At 38.2% G+C, this 19,111-nt stretch overlaps 1 protein-coding gene across 1 annotated transcript in view; it reads right to left on the bottom strand.

Annotated features, from left to right (window-relative positions):
- The window catches only part of Adamts19 (ADAM metallopeptidase with thrombospondin type 1 motif 19), a 196,553-nt gene that overhangs the window by 75,030 nt on the left and 102,412 nt on the right, over positions 1-19,111 (bottom strand). The window contains exons 9-12 of the mRNA XM_021214717.1: positions 17,050-17,190; positions 14,753-14,903; positions 5,996-6,097; positions 633-763 (exon numbers count right to left, since the gene is read on the bottom strand). Coding sequence (XP_021070376.1) covers positions 633-763; positions 5,996-6,097; positions 14,753-14,903; positions 17,050-17,190 — 525 coding nt within the window. The remainder of the gene's footprint in view (positions 1-632; positions 764-5,995; positions 6,098-14,752; positions 14,904-17,049; positions 17,191-19,111) is intronic.

Below are 19,111 nucleotides of genomic sequence, written 5' to 3'. Positions count from 1 at the left end.
AGAATCTTTCCAGCAGCATATAACTGGACAGCATCCCCGAGCTCCACCAAGGCAAACTGAGTAGAACCCCGAGCTCCCCTGCTCTCTCTACAGGTGCAGTGGTCTTGAACAAAAGGGCCTGGTAAGGACCTCAGCTGTACATGGGCCCACCATGGACGTTTGTTCCTTCTCTTTTTGTTTTTTATTTTTGTTTGCATATTAATTTTTTTTTTTTTTTTAGCTTTTATCATCGCTAACTTTACTCTCATTCTTTGCCTTCAGTCCCAGCATTCAGTCCTCTTGCCTTCTTCCTATCCTTCCTCTTGTTCACTTGACTCTTCCAATGTCCTAGCACCATCGTGCCTTCCTCCTAGCCCTTCTACTATTTAAGTGACTCTTCTAATGCTCACCCGGCTCACTGGAGTACATTTCCTTTGACTTACTCATGGACAGTGTCATTACTCTTTGTTAGAAAGCGTGATCACTGTTTGCTTCTTAAAGGAGACGTTTTATTTTGGGTAAACAATTTGAGGCAGCAGTACGGTTGTGCCAGTTTTGTTTGTTGTCCGTTAGGATTTACAGGTAGCAAAGTCTTTGTCATTTCAAAACTGATGACCACATGCCCTCCCCCAAGCCAGGAGCTGTGACTTTACCCAGGGCACTTGCGCTCTCGACTGCTGACCCCAGAACTGCAACTTCGACTACAGGAACTCCACGGGCTCCACTCTCCAGCCAAGTGCTCGGGTGCAGGGGTCCTGCGGGTGCATTCTCCAGTCTTACACCACTATTCCAAAAGTCATGTCTTAGGTGAACAAATCAGGGCACAACTGAAAATCATTCACTGGTCTACACAGTCACGGGAATTAATGCAAGTCAGTTAGGTCTATGGCAGCCCAAGTACCAAATATGAAAACTGCAAAAGACAAGAGTTAGCATTTCCAACATTAAGGTCCACTCTCCTGGATCCGATGTCATTAAGAGTCATGGCATAAAAACAGTACTCAAGAGATTGGCTTCTAAGGGCAGAACATCCAGGACTGGAACAGAAGCGGTGGAAAGGGATCCTGAGGTTTAAAAGCAGAAGAGAAAAGCTAATGCATTATGTAAAACTAATTAAAGGAGGACAAATAACACCCCCCCCCCAAAAAAAACAGATTCCAAAGCAGCCGAGTGTAAGTATGAACGTACAGCAATAATTTTCCTTCTGTAGCAAGGCTGAAGGAGACATTGTGGCAAACTTAAGAGTTCTTACTAGTACTGTATAGCAAGCTTTCATTTGAAAGCCAAGTTTGTTTGAAAGGCCTGAGCGACTGGATTATAGAAATCTGCATTTCACTTTCAAAGCCTGTACCTAATTTAATACCTTTAACTGGGAAGTGTTACCATAAGAACAAAGGGAGACAAGTGATCCTTGAGGTTATTTTTTCATTCGTGTGTGTTTTATATAAAGTTAAACCTATAGCTATGAAGGGGTCACTTCTATGGTTTGTGAAGAATAATAGAATAGGTAGACAAGAGAGGTCATTTCTATAGTTACTGAGGAATGGTCGATTAGGTAGACAAGAGTACTACAATTTCTCAAGAAAATTAATCACATAGATGATGAAAACAGGAAACAGAAACCAGGTCACAAACATCATATTATGAATGAAATGTTATAATATTTGCACCATTTAGATCAGTAGTTATAAAAATAGGGGAGCTGGGAAAGTTGATACTTCTGACCCTGGGGGGCTTGCGAAGGGCATCAAGATTTGAAAGAATTTTGAAGAAAGTTCAGAAATGTTCCAAGTCTTTTCTTGCTCATGTCCAATTGAAAAAACAATTCAGCGTAAAGACAGTTTTGAGATGTTGACTGTGGCAGAGAGCACAGTGCAAAGCAATTTCTTAGTGGTTACGCATGGTAGCCATACGAGCTTATTAATGCTGTCATCACGATATTGCTATGAATGGGTTTTCAAACAGCAAAGCTTCCTTCAATTGGATTTTAAAGTCTTAATTTAAAATTATTTTTGAGGATTTGCTTTTACTATCCTAAGAAGAGACAATTAAAAAAAAAAACAATATATCATATAACTTACATTCAACTGACATCTATTTAAGCCAGTGGTTCTCAACTCTCCTAACACTATCATGCTGTGATGAGCCACAATCACAAAATTATTTTTTTTGCTACTTCATAACTCTGATTTTGTTAGTTATGAATCACAATGTAAATATATGTGTTTTCTAATGGTCTTAAGTAAGCCCTGTGAAAGGTTTAGAAACACCCAGATTGAGAACTGCTGATATTAGCATAACTAATCACTTCCTGTATATTTGTTTTATGTCAGAGCTTTAATTCAACCTTTTTTAGATTATTATGCCTTAAGTTTCATCTTGAAAAGTAATATAGGCTATGTCACTATTGCAAGCATATTAATAAGTAACTTATAGTTTTATGGGAATATTCAGTCTGCAAAAAAGTAAAACATAGTCAATATAAATACTTATATATTAGAGACTAGCTCTGAGCACTGAAAATACTTATATATTACAGACTAGCTGTGAGCACTGTAAATACTTCTATATCACAGTCTAGCTTTGAGCACTGTAAATACTTATATATTACAGACTAGCTTTGAGTACTCAATGCTGTTATGGCAGCCATGGAAAAATACCAGTATAAAACCTGTCAAACTTGAGTTGGTCACACTGTTTGGCCTGCTTGAAGGGTGTTTACTTTTCCCTGGGTACATATCACAGATCTTTGCCCATTGAGCAACACGCTGGCACTGACTGGCTGGGCGAGAGTTCATAGCAGACAGGATATCTTCTGAAAAGCGCTACGATTTAGCCTGTACATAACTTAAACTAGACCACATCTGGCACATGAAGAAAAATAGAAACAGATATGAAAGCCAGCCTGCACACACAAACTGCTGATATTTAAAGAAACTGTAATGTGAGAGCTAAGGTTTGTCACCTTGCAGACAACCAGGTCTCAGCATCAAAGGAGGGAAACCTGCTTTTGCATCTTGTACATAGTGTTTTTCTATGTTAGGGAAAGTGTTAATTTTGCTTAAAATTTATCACATAACAAATTACTATATAAAGCATTCCTAGTGACATGTTCTATAAACATAGCACTACCATATTTTGTACCAATTGTTTGTTACTTTCTAACCTCAAGAAATAAATGTGACACATGATTTAAACAGCCAAACATCCTCTTATCTACACACTAAGTTTGATTGATGAAAAGATTAATAGACTATATAATATTGATCACTTCTGTGGCAGGGTGTGCCCTAAAATGTCTGGTTGTGTTTCTGCATTGCCAAATGTCTATGGGGACCCGCCTAGGAGGAAAGGAAAAGAGGGCTGGAGAGTGTCGAAACGATGTCAAGGCAGCAGGACCATCCTCTCAGGACATCCTCGGCAAGCTGTGAAAATGGGGAGAGGGGCAAGACAGACAGGAGCTCACTGCACACACACCGGGTGGCTGTCAGGGTGAGGAAGTCTTCATTGTTTCCAGTAGTGAATGACCATATCAATCTCTAGTGTCTCAATTCAGGAAGGCAAATGACTAGATTATAATGAATCTTTCAATGTAGTCTAATGCCAAGTTGCTGTGCAAGTCTCCTTTCTTCTCTTCTCACTCTGAGCAAATTTTGTGAATGAAAGAAAACCCACCTCCTTGCTATTTCTTACTAAATAACTATGTATTCATTGTTAAGAAGAGAAGTTGACTTCTTTAACTTTGTAAAATGCTATCTAAAACAGCATATAAAAGTTCACCTTCAAAATCATTTGACCCAGGGAACTGTATAGAGGCCTTTTCAGAATCAATTACATACCTTAAGAGGGAGTACACTTACTTATACTACTTAATTCTCATCACTATGGCACAGCAAACTTAAAAAAAAAAAAAAAAGTTTTTTTCTTGTTTTGTACCATGTATCAACCCACGGGCACTGGAAGAACCCACATGGCCCAAGAAATGGGGAGGCTCATTATGCATTCGCAAATGTGATGATGTGTTAAGAACCCACAGAAGAATATCATTAGCATTATCACCATGAAAGAAAACATCTTACCTTTGATGAATAATTATGGGTTTGGCCAAAAGAACAAATTTATTTTAGGGATCTTAAGACTGTAAATTATTTCGAATAATAGACTCTTGTGGTGAAAATATAGAATTCAGATTATAAAAATGAAGTAGTAAAGAAGATGAGTGACTTCTGTGATGTTGGACAGCTCCTGGAGGGAATGTTCAGGCATCCCTATGTGATTCTGCATCAATATATTTAGGATGAAGAGAATTATTGCCCTTACAGAGTTTTATGACTCAAGCAATAAATTACTCAGGTTAATGTCATAAGATGCTCCTGATAAACACACACTGTTGTACTTCTGTGTATAATTTGAAAAAAGAATAAAACAGACCTCTTCATTCTCCAATTAATCTCATAGAAAAAGATTTGGCCCAGTCTATAAACAACCGACTGATATTTCACAGAACTGTCCCCCCAGGAGTCCATTCTCCTATTTAAATTGATTAAAAAAAGAAAAAAAGAGAAAAAAAACCTTCTAATTGCTTCCAAAGTTTTACCTCTTTAAATTAAAGAAATAGAGGTTCATGCCTATATTGATTCGTCATTGGCTCATAAGTCTTACACATCAACTCTTTTTCCTTTACAAATGTATTTCTTTTAAGAATGTATTTTTGAGAATTTAATACATATGTATATATATACATATATATAATGAAATATGCATATATATATATATATATATATATATATATATATATATATGCTTATAGCCACCTCCCATTTTCCTCCTCCAGCTCCCCCAAATCCTCATAAAGATGCCTTCCTCTCAACTTCTGGTATTCTCGGGTCTCTTTTTTCTTTCTGTTTTTGCTTTCTTATATTTTTAATTAATTAATTAATTAATTGTTATTATATACCCCATCAGTGTGGGACCATCCATGCCAAACATCTAAATGGCTATAGCTTCACCAAAAGGTGGTTTTCTCCCTTCCCTACCAATAATCCACTGTCAATTACACCCCATTCCTTAGTAAAATAGTTAACTATTTATCACATTTTCAAATTATTTTCTATTGGTGTTAAAAAAAAAAAAAAACGTGCTATGTGCATATATATTCACATCTCTAGGCAACCTGTGCTTTTCTGGAACCCACAACTGTTTCAATGCCTTAGGGCTGACACTGTATTAACATGAGACCTCTCCAGGTTTTTTATGTTAGCAGTAGCACTATAAAATCTTTATTTTATAAAATAATGTGAAGAGTATTTATGTTTAAAAACCTGAAAATCTAAAAGAAATGGATGAAATTCTAGATACATATGACCTACCAAAAGCAAATCAAGATAAAGTCAATAATTAAAAAAAAGAAATTTCCTCCCAAACAGAACAACAACAAAAGAAAGCCTTCAGCTCCAGGTGATTCCAGTGCAGTATTCTACCAGACCTTCAAAAAAGAACTAACATTACTATCCTCAAATAATGGCATACTGTAGAATAAAGAAGAATCCTTTCCAAATTCTTATGAAGGTAGTATAACTCCCATACCAAAACCCAGACAAATATAACAACCACTACAAAAAAGAAAATTACTGGGCAGCTTCTATGATAGCTCAATTCTTGAGAAAAAAAAATACAATTAAAAGAATGTATTGGTGCTCTGAGAAATTTTATCATGATGCTATTATCTGTGTATTTGGCTAGTAAAAGTTCATAATTTCACTCTGGGAGGAAAGTAGCATTTATATATGACTGCGGGCATATAATGGTCAATATTAAGAAAAAATACGTACCTTAAAATTAACAAAACAAACATACATATGAAACGATAAAAATCCAATTAAAGATAGATTGAAATACTAACATTTAACATGCTGAAATGATCCGACTGATACTAGCATGGATGTGTCAGGAGAAAATGCAAGTTTCCCGGAGCATGCAATGATCCTATGTACTCTGGCCACTGTTAGGCACTCACCTTGCCGGGGTAGCAGTCAGTCCCATCCATTGGCGGGTCTAGCTTGGTCCTGCACTCTGCTTCCCCCTCCACTCTGCACCACAGGCCAGTGCAGAGGACATGCTGCAGAGAGGAAATGGCTTCAGAAGGGGGATGAGGGGCCACAGCATTGAGCTTAAGTCAGCCAGGTCAGTGGTTAGGACACAATCAAAATGTGTGAGTGAAGCCGGGCGGTGGTGGCACTCGCCTTTAATCCCAGCACTTGGGAGGCAGAGACAGGCGGATTTCTGAGTTTGAGGCCAGCCTGGTCTATAAAGTTAGTTCCAGGACAGCCAGAGCTACACAGAGAAACCCTATCTCGAAAAACGGAAAAAAAAATACACTTTACCTTTCTTAATATTAAATATGAATGAAACTGTACCCAGATTGTTAATAGGGATTGTTAATATGGTTACAACTTGGTATGTAACCATAGAAATTCTGTTTAATAAACTTTAATTTTAATTTAAAAAAAAATCTCTTGGAAGGATGCATAAAATTATGTAGCTAATAGCAGAAAACTCGCCAGGGTGAAAGAATAAAAAATTTTGTTTTTATTTTCCTACTTTTGCTGCGTGAGCCATGGCCTTGAGCGTGCTAGATAGGCGTCTACTACTGAACCCTGACCCCTGCCTTATGGATCTCTACTTGTGTTCCTTATTCAGCACCTCTTTCCCCACACCTCTTCATGCATATACCTTCCTTTATGCTTATATGTCACAGTTCATGCACACAGTCTTGACCCACATATAATGCTATGGAGACAACTGTCCATCCTTATCAGTCATTTATACTGATGGATGAATCTATGTCAGAACTTTGGAATGTAAAACTTCCAAGGAAAAGCTAAAAGTAATATTTCGTAGCTAGACATGGTGTGAATAAAATAATTCTAAGGAAACAGGGGGAAATGGGGTAAGTCCAGGAAAATGTTAAAAGACCGAAGAAACGGAAAATGAGAGATTGCCTCTTATCTTCCCACTATCAAACATGTGGGATTAGCGCTATCCACTGACACTCATTCCATCTGTTTTCTACTAAGGAGCAGGATTACAATCATCTTCCCATGAACCTCCCTCCGGCTGCATCCCAGATGCCAGCCCTGTCTTCCCTTTCTCTTACCTTATCCCGATTTTCTTTTATAGGTTTGAGCCTTTCTGTGTTGGGTGACTCATCATCAGTTCATTAAGATTACATAGGCCTCTCTTCACAAAGACACACAGAATTTCCCTCTAGTACACAGCTACCTAGAGTATGGACCCACTCTTCCCTTCCAGTTTTCTACTTTCCTGTGCCCAATCTGGATGTCCCTAATAAAATGCCAGTAATAGGAAAACACCTCTCTCTGGGCGCGGATTGGTAGGATGGCTACTGTGAAATGGCTGGCTTACACAATCTACAAATTCAAAGCAAGCCCATCTAAACGTCAAGCAATAGGTCACAGACACAGAAAAATCTTCACAATTCAATGGCAAGATTATGAATGGGAAAGGAATAGGGTAATAGGGTCATTAACACTATACCGTTTGTGTACATGTAATAAATGTCTGTATCTTTTACTCCAAAGAACTTGGGAAATAACCAGAGAACCAGATAGGAAGATGTCAGGTAAATAGAAAAAGGGATAACATTACCCATGACTATAAGGCTGATAAATAAGAAGTTATTTCCAGGGGCCCACACAGAAGATTGTGTATAGCACAGATGGTATGACCCCAGATTGAGCTTAACATATCAATGAATCACTAAATATACTGGCAGATATATTTAAGCTAATACTTCAAACAAAGTCATTATGAATCTAATGCTAATTCGTCAGAACTCCTTAACTATTATTTTTTCTGTGTTTAGGATTTAAACTCAAGAATTGTATGTAATTCCCTGGGAGAAAAGTCAAATTTGTTTATTTTTTTCCTTCTGTCAAAAAAATATCCTCACATCAAAATATTTGTGCAAATATATCTTACTTTATTTTGAATATGGTTTATCGCAACCCTTGTATAGATCTTTCCCAAAAAATTCTTCTAGGAAACATTCCTTTAAGGAATCAGAATAGCCCTGCTGCTATTAGGATCTTGAAAACCCCCAAATGCTGTTTATAGATTCATTTATATAGATCTCAGGCTTTATAATTTTAGTTCCTAAATATTTTACCTTCTCGCATTTTTTTCTTAAGACTTTTTTTTTTACTTGTGATTAGACACAAAAGCTGTATTCCCACCAAAGGATAGCTTTACTCCTACTCAATGAAGTTCATTTGTGTTCAAATAAAAAAATTATTTAGGCTCTTCAGTCTCCTTGCAGAGCTGACCACTGTTGGTGGTCCAGAGTCTGACCTTCAGCCATTAGCACTTAGCTCTTCAAACCAGCAGGTGTTCTAATCAATTCCCTCTGGAAGCCCTGAGAACATAAACAGCAAAGCTGGCAGCTTTTCAAGATAAGCATAACCGGGTATAATAAATCACACAGAGGGGATCTCGTGGATACTTTGTGTTCCACAGGTCTAGAGATCTATGTGAACCTATAGTCTCAGTCTTCTGAAGAATGCTAGTTCACTTCAAGCTGACCTCTCCAGAGCAAGTGGAGAATTGGTATACAATGTTTTAACCTTTAAAGGGGGAAGGGTCAGATGTGTGAAGTTAGCACTGTGCCATACTTTGGTTTTTATAAGGAGAAGAGTCGGGTAGGGTGGGGTAGAACATAACAAAGCATTCTCTAGGTTACACAGCCACCATTGAAAATTTTAGACTTGGTTGTGGAAGATCTCTTAGTTTTTCAGTTAAAAGAATTTTAATACTTCAAACACTATGCATGGAGCATCTAATCACAAATACACAACCCAGGAATATTCATGGCTTAATCTTTTAGAATGACAAAATGTCCTTTCAAACATGTAATATGATTTGGGGTATTTATTTTAAATAGGCTTTTCATAGGTGCACACACATACACTATATTATACATTTAAATGGGAAATTAGCTCTCTATGTATAAATATCATAAATTATTTTTGCTTGTAGCAAATGGTTTCATTAAAATCTTTTCAACATTTTTGTTAAAAAAAAGATCTGAAGTCATATACATCCAAGTAGTAATTCATCTTTAGTCATGTAACTACTTGCTTTTAAAAGACTTTTCCCCTAAAACACAACCTCAATAGCTCCACTTATTGCAAATATAGCCTATTTGTGAAATTGTGTTTAAAAAAAAATCTTTTCAGTTACAGAATGTGTTAATATACTATCAGCAGAGGAGTTAATATTGATTGGTTGTCTTTCCTATGAAAAACATTTCTGGTCCACATATAAATCATTTTAAGAACATGGTCTTTTAGTTCACACAAACTCTCTGCAAGGAAGAATGAGAGGCCTGCCTTCTAAACACACCATAGGATGAATGTATACATTAGACTGGAAGTTTATGAATAGGACATTTGAGTGATTGCTATATTTTAAGTTTATATTTAAGTACATGCTGAATAGAGCAATCAGTAGAAAATTTAATGCACAATGACCAGTGCTTCTTTTTCTAAGTTTTAATATTAATATTTAATATTTAATATTAATGTAACCAGGCCCAGAAATTACTTTAAATTCTGTGTTCTATATATTCACATAAATCATGTTAACATTTCTATACTTTCTTTTCATTTTGTTAAAAACTATTCTTCATTTATTTGTATGAGGCAGGGGACCTGCATACACGTGGGAATAGGTCCTCTCCTTCCACAGGTGGGTACTAGGGACTGAACTCGGCATTTTGAGCTTGGTTGCAAGCTCCTTCACCAGCTGAGCCCTTTTGCTGCCCAACACACTGCTTTGTTAAACTCTCAGCATATGATCCTTTGAAATTTGTGAAATGCCCACAATAAAAACCCAAATGAACATAGTGGAGCTTGTGTCCTTTTGGGTATATGACCAAGAATGTTATAACTGGGTCCTCAGCACACCCTCATAGAAGCAGGTGGATGGGGGATGGGATGAGGGATCTCGGGGGGGGGCGAGTATTGGGAAAGGGGATAACATTTGAAATGTAGGTAAATAAAATATCCAATAAAAATGATTTTAAAAAATCCAAATGAACAGTGATCGTTTCTTTAAAGAAATAGAATGCAACGTAGAAAACAATCTTAGTCAATGTAAGGATATGAATAGCTTCTACACTCAAGCAAAAACAAAATATAAACACATACCCCTGTTGGTATTCTGTCTGGACTGCATCTCCACAGATAGCTGGCAACAGCCAGGTATGCTCCTCCCCAGGGTTACCTGGCAACAGCCAGGTAGGCCTGGTCCTATGAAAGGGACTGCTTGGCCCCTCCTCTCTCTCTGGCCTCTCTGGCCTCTTGTCCTCTTGCTCTCTCTCTCTTCCCATTCCCTTGTCCATGTGGCCTTTGCTGGCCTCTACTTCTCTACTCTCTCCTACTCTCCGCCTTTCTCTGCCTCTATTACCCTTTTAGTTCCCCCTCCCCATGTCCTAAATAAACTCTATCCTACACTACACCATCTTGTGGCTGGTCCCTCAGGAGAAAGGGATGCCTCAGCCTGGCACCTACTGTTTCCTTCAAATACCATTCAAGCAAAAACATTTTTTTTTTTTTTACCACCAAAAGAAAAAAAATGCACAAGGGACATGTCTATGTGATGTTCCTTCCATAGGAAAATGGAATATGACATCCTAGCTGAGGACTGAGAAACCATGCCATGTCGAAAGCCCCCCCAAAATGAGCAAAAACCAAACAGACAGCAGAAGGCCATAGATGCTAGCCTTCAACTGTAAAGTTCCATCTAGTGGCAGGCAGCACTAAGACTCTAACTCACTTGCGTCCTGGAAATGCCTCTTATTAATAGACAGTGGAACCACAGTCAGTGAGATAAGTTTGCCGATGTCCCTTTCACTGTCTCCACTATTCACATGTTTTGGGATTACTAGAGACAGATGTATAAGAAATTCTGGAAGGAAAATGCAGGGCATGCATAGCCAGTTGATAAAGCAGTAAGCTGCAAAGTACTATTCGGCAGAACAAGTTAATTGTGAAAAAAAAAAAAAAAGTCATCCAGTAAGAAGAAATTGATATAGTGGCCAGAATTTAATTAACAAAGCCTTAATGAAAAGAATAAGAAGAGTCAAATGTTTCTATTTTCAAGAGAAAGGGTTTGGAATTAGAAATAAAAATAAACAAATAAAAAGCTCCCTCCACACACACCACCACCCAAAAATGAAGCATTGTGTTTCCAGAATGCAAGTTCCCAGTACTCTGGGGAGAAAACACGAACCTGAAAAACACATCACCCAGCAAGTTATCTCTCTTTACAGTTTTGACTGTGGGGCTGTTCTCTGTCATCATAGCCTGGGATCCGGAGGCTGGAAGACATGTCGCCCTAGATGCAGAACATGGGTGGTCAAGGCTGCTACCACTAAAGATGTAACCCCCGAGGGAAGGGGACTGAAGGAATCTGTCGGTTACTGACACTGGGCTTAAGGAATACACAGACCACATTACAAATGCCACTTCAGGCAGGAGAAACCGAACTCACAGTAGACAACGCAAAACCTCTGGCTTAAATCTAATTAACTTACTTAATGGCGAGAAAGAAAAAGAAAGGCAATATAAAGGGAGGATAACCAATATCAGACATCATATTCTTTTGTGGAATATAACAAAATCTAGTCGGGACAACATGGTCAGCATGCTTTTTTTTCTAAAAAGTACTAAATATCCTGTCTTTCACACCTCGGGGATCATATGGCCTGTGTTTAATGCTATAATTATAATCGGATCACAGCCACAGAGCAGATGTAAACAAATATGCATAACCACACTCCTATAAGATTTTAACGTACAATTCCAGCACCAGGACACAGTGTTTACCCCTGCTTTAAAAAAAAAATGTAAGATTGCCATTGACACTCCACAATTAGATATTAGTCACCTGTGAAGAGCTAATAAAATATGATATTTTCCAAAGAAAAATGAATCCATTGAAGCCTCGCCTGAGACATAGTTGCAGTTTTCACACTTTAAACTGGCTTTGTAAATATATTCAGTGAGGTACAAGAAATTTCTGTGGGACAGGTACTAGGAAGGGACAAAGGGGACTCACTTTTCGTTGAAAAAAAAAAGAGAGAGAGAGACAAAGGGGGACTCAATGGAGACCTATAATCCATTGAAAAGATATATAATGTGAGGTAAATAAATCATAGAAGAGATTATGTGGAAAACACTCAACAAACCTGAAAATAAATGAAGTGGGATTATTGAATCTGAATTTATGAATGAGAATACGGAAAGGCAGAGGAAATGCTAAGAAGACACATGAAGCCACCCTAGTCTCCAATGCTTGACAGGGTCATTCGAGGAGAGGGGACAGAACGGAGGGACAGAAATGTGTGCAGAGGAATGATGACAACGCCCTTCCTGTCAAATGCCACAGGAGACAGGAATATGTGAGGAGTCCAAGCAGAAAAGAGAAGGGAACACCTTTGGGATGGCGAGAAAGCAAATGCCTGGCACAAGTCCTATCTATGGAGGAGAAATATATTTCTATGTTTAGAAATGTAATAGGCACTTTCAGATGAAGGGAAATTTACCATGAGCAAAATCCAAATGGAAGTTAGGCGGGGAAATAAAACCAAAGGGTAAACTTTCTCTCCATCCATCTGCAGGACAGTGAGAAGGGTGACTATCTGGGCAAATGAGAGCACAGCTTAATCACTGTTTAATCTGTATGTTGATGTTTAAGGAGAATCTGGAATCCTATTTTGTGGTTCACAATGTGTGTAGATTTGCATATATGATGATTAAAGCACAGAGCAGAATGTGTGCATGTGGCTACATGTTACATGTTTCTATTATCCAAATGAATGGGGTAACTTTAAATTTATGTAGACTGGGAAATATTCAGTGCTTACATTTCAACCCTAAAGCTGAGCTTAGTAAACCACTGGGGACTGGCCAACTCTTTTTGCCAACAAAGCTTTACTATAATACTCCGGTGTTTGCCCCCTTATATGCTTTCTGTGGTTCACTAGTTAGCACAGCAGACTGGAGTTACAACTGGAGCGGTCTTGATGAGGAGTCCTGTGCTGTTTGCTTCCTTAGTTAAAAACATGTGATCCCAGCCCAGCCCTGGGTGACATCAGATGTTTCAAGAAGGAGAGGTATCACAGTGAAAGTTAAAAATGTAGCAGGTTAAATTGTGTGTGTGTGTGGGGGGGGGGCATTTAACATGTATTAACCAGAGGCACAGAGAAGCTAAGAATTTTGCCCAAGATCAACTTGTAAAATGTTAAGTCTGAAAATGTGTGTGTATGTGTGTATGTGTGTGTGTGTGTGTGTGTGTGTGTGGGGGGGGGGGGTGGGTGGGTTGGTGGGTGTGGTGTGGTGTGGTGTGGTGTAGTGTGTAAAATTTGAAAAAATATAAGAGGAAACTTTCTGAATACTTAAAATTTCTGGATACTTAAAATTTCTGGATACTTGAAATTTTAAACAATGCATCTGAGCAATGTTTAATTTAAAATAGGATACTACCTTACAATACTGTTTTGTTTTTTTTAAAAAGAAATCTCCAAAGCAATTAGATATTCAGAGATTAAAAAGACACCTATAGCAATCCATGTGAGTTTGTGGCACATAACAATATGAACTAAGCAAATGGAAAATGAAAGGTAGAAGGCAGTTCTACTGTAGACATGACCAACTAGTTTAAAGACTCCCTCCTAGGGAGGCATGGCTTCAGCTGCATATGTAGCAGAGGATGGCCTTATCTGACATCAATGGAAGGAGAGGTCCTTGGTCCTGTGGAGGCTTGATCACCAGCATAGGGGGATGCTAGAGCAGTGAGACAGGAGTGGGTGAGTGGGTGGAGGAGCACCCTCATTGAGGCAAAGGAGAGGGAGAGAGAGAGTGAGGGAGAGAGGGGGAGAGGGGGAGAGGGAGAGAGGGGGAGAGGGGAAGAGGGGAGATGGGATGGGGGGTCTGTGGAGGGGTAACTGGGAAGGGGATAACACTTGAAATGTAAACGAATGAAATGATTAATAAAAAATATATCTTAGAAAGGGCAATTAAAAATAAATAGAGAAAACAGAAAAGGAAAATATAAAAAAAAAAGACTTCCTCCCAAAACTTTGATTTTATAAGATGGATGGCTCTTCCACCAACTAAACAACCATATATCATTTTATTACATTTTGTCCAGTTAACAATTATAAAACCTTAAAATTTAAAGTAGAAGAGTTATTCTAGCATAACATTAATACTTGCCTGACTTGAGTGTGTTTAGTTTAGTTTAGTTTAGTTTAGTTTAGTTTAGTTTAGTTTAGTTTAGTTTAGTTTAGTTTAGTTTTGTTTTTTTGAACTATAAACTTCTGGGTCTCTCTTCTCTGACTTAATCCTATTTTGTTGTTGTTGTTGATTTAAAAAAAAAAATACCCATGTCTTACTGCTTTCACTCCCCAAATGTAAAGAAAACAGCAGGGGTTCGGGGGGTTGGTGGTACAAGTCTAGCATCCCTGCTTGAAATAAGGTGGGTCAGAATCAAGGCAGGAAGGCAGGCAAGGATCATGTCAAGAAGGTTGTAGGGCTGGGTTGAATTGCCCGAATACTTTTTCTCAAACATTTCTTTTGAGGTTCAGTGTGATTTGAATCAACACATACTAAAATAAGCAAATCTCCTCCCCCGATGAGTTATTCTAGACAATGAATGTGAGAGATCAAAGATGGTTGCCCGTGGTCCTTACCTGCATCTCTTGACAAAAAGAAGCCAAAGGCCCAAAGAGGATCTGGCACTGTTCGTCTGCAGTGTAAGACATCCCTGGCAATTTTGAGGGAACCAGCACTGAACTGAGACTCTGTGGATCTGTATGCAACAAGCAGCTACTGGCCTTTGACCTGTTCATGTGCAGATACAACATTTTTATTTAATGTGAATTCAACAGACACAGTCATTACGCTTACTTAGAAGAAACAGTTTCATAATAAAATTAAAATTTATTATTTAATAAAACAGTAGCTCTGCCATTGAGTTCTTTAGAGTGAATTCTGTATATGAGAATACTTTATTTATGACTAGCTAAGATCATCCTAATAACAGTACTATTTAAGTTAAAAGAGTATTTTGAGTATAAGCACCATCCATAGAATCAGTTCAGCTGCTCTACACTAGTTGTGATGCTAGCATGATTTTATGCATTTGTAAGATATGTTAGCTCAGACTCAAGAGTAACTTGCCCCAAAGCATCATATGATATCTGCCTTACATGGGGATTTAAATAAATCATTTTCTAAGAATTAGTAATAGTCTGGACATGTCCGGACATTGTCATTGTGCTACAGCTTTCATGTTTGATGTGACATTTAATTTGATCATAGTCCTGACATGCAAAGACAGCCAGGCAAACCTGGCATGTTCTCCCAGAATGAGCTAAGAGGTGCCAATGATGATTACTGCTAGAAATTCTGAATTATTAGTAATTTGAATGACATCCTGAGCTGTCATTGACAGACTCTACTGGTCCAAGTTTGAACTAGAGATGCAGTTATACAATAAACATTATATATTTTTAAATAAATTTTTTATCCTTTGAAAGTTTTGTACCTTCATAGAATGTATATTGATCACATCTATCCATCACTATCCCCTTCCAAATTCCCCTAATCCCCTACAGAAATAGTTAAAAGCAGAGACCAAGTGCCAAATTTAAATAATTCTGAGTCCTCAGCTGTAAGTAGTTCTGTAGCAACTTAAGAACTTTACTTGATCCAAGCTTTAAGCAGCATCATGGGAAAGGAGGTAAGAGTCACTAATCAGTGGAGAGCTGCGAACTGCTGAGTGTAGAAGCTCCAAGCAACCACTCGAACCTGGAAGTTACCTGAGTAAGACCCACACAAGATCAAGCCAGTCAGAATCCCAGCATGGATCAGGGATCCATGGGATCCATTTCCAGAGGAACTGTTAACAACTAATGGCTGCTGAGGGAGGGAAAATTATTCTCCTTTGGAGGCAGGGCATAATAGGTTTCTCATGACCCTGTGGATGACCACATCCATGCACATATGGGCAACCCTAAATAAACATTATATTTTACAATAATTTAATATCTAATGCATAAAATAGGATCACCTACTTAAAGAATACAGGTAAATGAATAAAGTTTGTTGTGGTGGTGATTTAAGTAGGTAGGCCTTCGTGGATTTCTGCTTTTAGATTTATGGAGAGCTTAAACTTACTGCGTCACATACCACTTAGTCTTTTACCTGATCCTCTGTCAAAAGCATATACAAAGTACAAGTACTTTACAACAAAAATGAAACCAACAACAGTATTTTCCATTTCTCTTTCTGGCAAGAGAGATGGTGTTACTCTTGATAGGTATGTATAAGAAGACTAAGGTGTCCTGTGGGCCACAGAGGCTAGAACTGCTTCTGAGTAAGAAAGTCTTTACAGTTTATAAGTACCATAAAGGAGAATAGGTGTTCATTTAAGGCAGCAGTTCTCAACCTGTGAGTCATGACCCCTATGGGGGTTACACATCAGATGTCCTGCATATTAGATTGTTACACTACAGTAGCAAAATTATAGCGTCAGTGGCAACAAAATAATTTTACGGTTGAGGGTTGCCACAGCGATGAAGTCAAAGCACTAGGAAAGCTGAGAGACACTGGTTAAGGCATTCCATGTGCTAACAGGTATATTATGGGATATGCAGTGACTCTGTTTCTACTGGGTAACACTGAAGAGACAGCTACACTCAGTGACATTTGATGGCAGATTTTTCATGACTATAGCAATTTTCTAACTTTCAAATCCTCTTGTCCCTCCTTTAGTCTGAGAAGAGAAGGATGAGAACTAAAGACCAGATGAGTTAAACGACGAGCTGTAGCTCATACTGTAAGTCAACGAAAGAGGATCAGAATCAACTGTTCTGTTTCTACAGTGGTGGCTTCGTTGCTTTGTCATGTTGCCTTTACTGGTTAACGGAGTCAGCAGGAACACATAAATGTTCACAAGGGAAAACGTAATTCAAGACCCTAGTACCTGAGAAATCTTTCCAAATCTTCCTTGCTGCACCTGGACCAGGAAACATCACCAAGATTTTGCCCTTTGATCCATTCACCAGACATGATGTGAAGACCATCAGCACAGGTTGGGTGGTCATTGTCATGGTTGATGCCCATGCTGATTTAAAATACGATTGAAAGGACAAAAGTATATTAAACCAATGTTATTTTTTATCTCTTTCATCACTACATTGGTATTCTAGTCAAACATCTGATGGGAAATTTAGTTTTGAAGAAATTGATTAAAAATAAGATCGTATTTCAAATTATTTTTTTCTAATTTTATCTTCCAAGTTTACAATAAAAATGTAATTTGATTGAGAACATTTTCCCAACATATCTTCAACATGCATGCTTACATACTAGAAACTGATCTGTACATATATTTTCTCATTGTATTTATATGACTAAAGATATTGAACTTTCATTCAGTCTCGCTGGATTGTGAAACCAAACTGAACTACAAATCTTGGAACATTTTGATTTGCTTCAAAACACCATCTTCTTCCACACACCTCAGATAACAGAAGTATCTCTTGGAAAGCTTCTTGGCCATCGTTATCTTTCCTGTTGAATCATAAATCTGTTTGTTTAAATAGCGATCCTTCAAATTTGGCTTCACTCTAAATAGATGGTTTAGAAACATCTGCAACAGAACCTAACTGAAGTTTTCCCTCTTTAAAGCTTCTGTTTAGACTTGTACTCCTTTTTCCTCTGTTGCTTTGTTATGATTTAGGTAGCTACCGTATTCCAAATTGTCACCACAGCAACACTTGAACCCCCTAATCCCAAGAAATCACTGTGTTTGCGAAGTGCTCCTGCCGGGTATAGTTCCTAAATATTACTCTCAACTGCTATCTCATTTTGATATCTATTGCCACCTAAAGGAGATCATAAAACATTCTTACTAGACAATGGAGACAATCGGTATGACATTCTTCCTGGGTCTTACCCAGTATGTTTAATTGGCACTCCTCTTTTGTTTCCTTCTACTTTACAACGACAGCTGACTTTCATACTCATCTGTCTTCTTATCTCCGCTTATGGCATTTTCCAGATGACTCTATGAAGACCACGGCCCTTCCTCTTTTGTCATTTCATTTATTACAAATACCTTGGGATATCTCAACTGTGTTTCTTACTTTCTTGTAATTCCCTATTATTTAGCACTTCCTATGCTCTATATACCTACTATATGAGGACCTTGCATCTTTTCTGCTCCAATATAAAATATTTTAGTGCAAACAAGAGACTGAATGTTTTTTTTTTATGGGAACCCTGTCTCAAACTAAACAAAGCAACAGCAAAAAAAATGAAAAGCAATAAAAGAGAAAGAGAAGGAGGATGTGAAAGAACAAAGAGAAACACACACACACACACAGAGAGAGAGAGAGAGAGAGAGAGAGAGAGAGAGAGAGAGAGAGAGAGAGAGAGAGAACAGTGACAGCATTCAATCCTAAGAACACAAGGATAGGGAACTTCCACAGTATCTGTTCCAGTTCTTATTCCAGTGATCATGGGAATAGAGACCTTCCACAGTAACAACGCACTCCACAAGCTTTACCTCTAAGAACATGGGGATAGGCAGTCAGAATCAAAATAAATTTTTGATCCCCATCCTCCCATCCTCTCTCCTAATCATATGTAGACAGGAACTGTCCCCAGTAACTGTGTACTCGATAGGCCTGACCCCTAAGAACATGGAGGCAGGAAGTGTCTGTACTCACTATTAGGTCTCACACGTGGGTCTCACTCCTAAGAGAGTGAGAAGGCACAGTAGTCTTTGCCGTGAGAAATCACTGAACAAGAAACAGTAGTGAACATAAGCACCCCTGTTGAGATGAACACAAGGGTTTTACCACCTTGTAAGCAACCCTATGGTTTAGGAGCAATTGCATATTTAGCTGGTGAAAACGTGCCTACAGTTGGAAAGAAAGAATGAGATGGTATGGTTTACAAGACCGCAACCAGCCATCACACACTGGGCACTGTACATTCTGCCCCGTCTTTAGGCTTTGTGCCCAACCAGATTCTACTCA

Source organism: Mus pahari, chromosome 15 (assembly GCF_900095145.1).
Source record: "Mus pahari chromosome 15, PAHARI_EIJ_v1.1, whole genome shotgun sequence".
Lineage (NCBI taxonomy): Eukaryota > Metazoa > Chordata > Mammalia > Rodentia > Muridae > Mus > Mus pahari.
The sequence above is the reverse complement of the archived record's forward strand: the minus strand, read 5'-3'. Positions and strand labels throughout refer to the sequence as shown.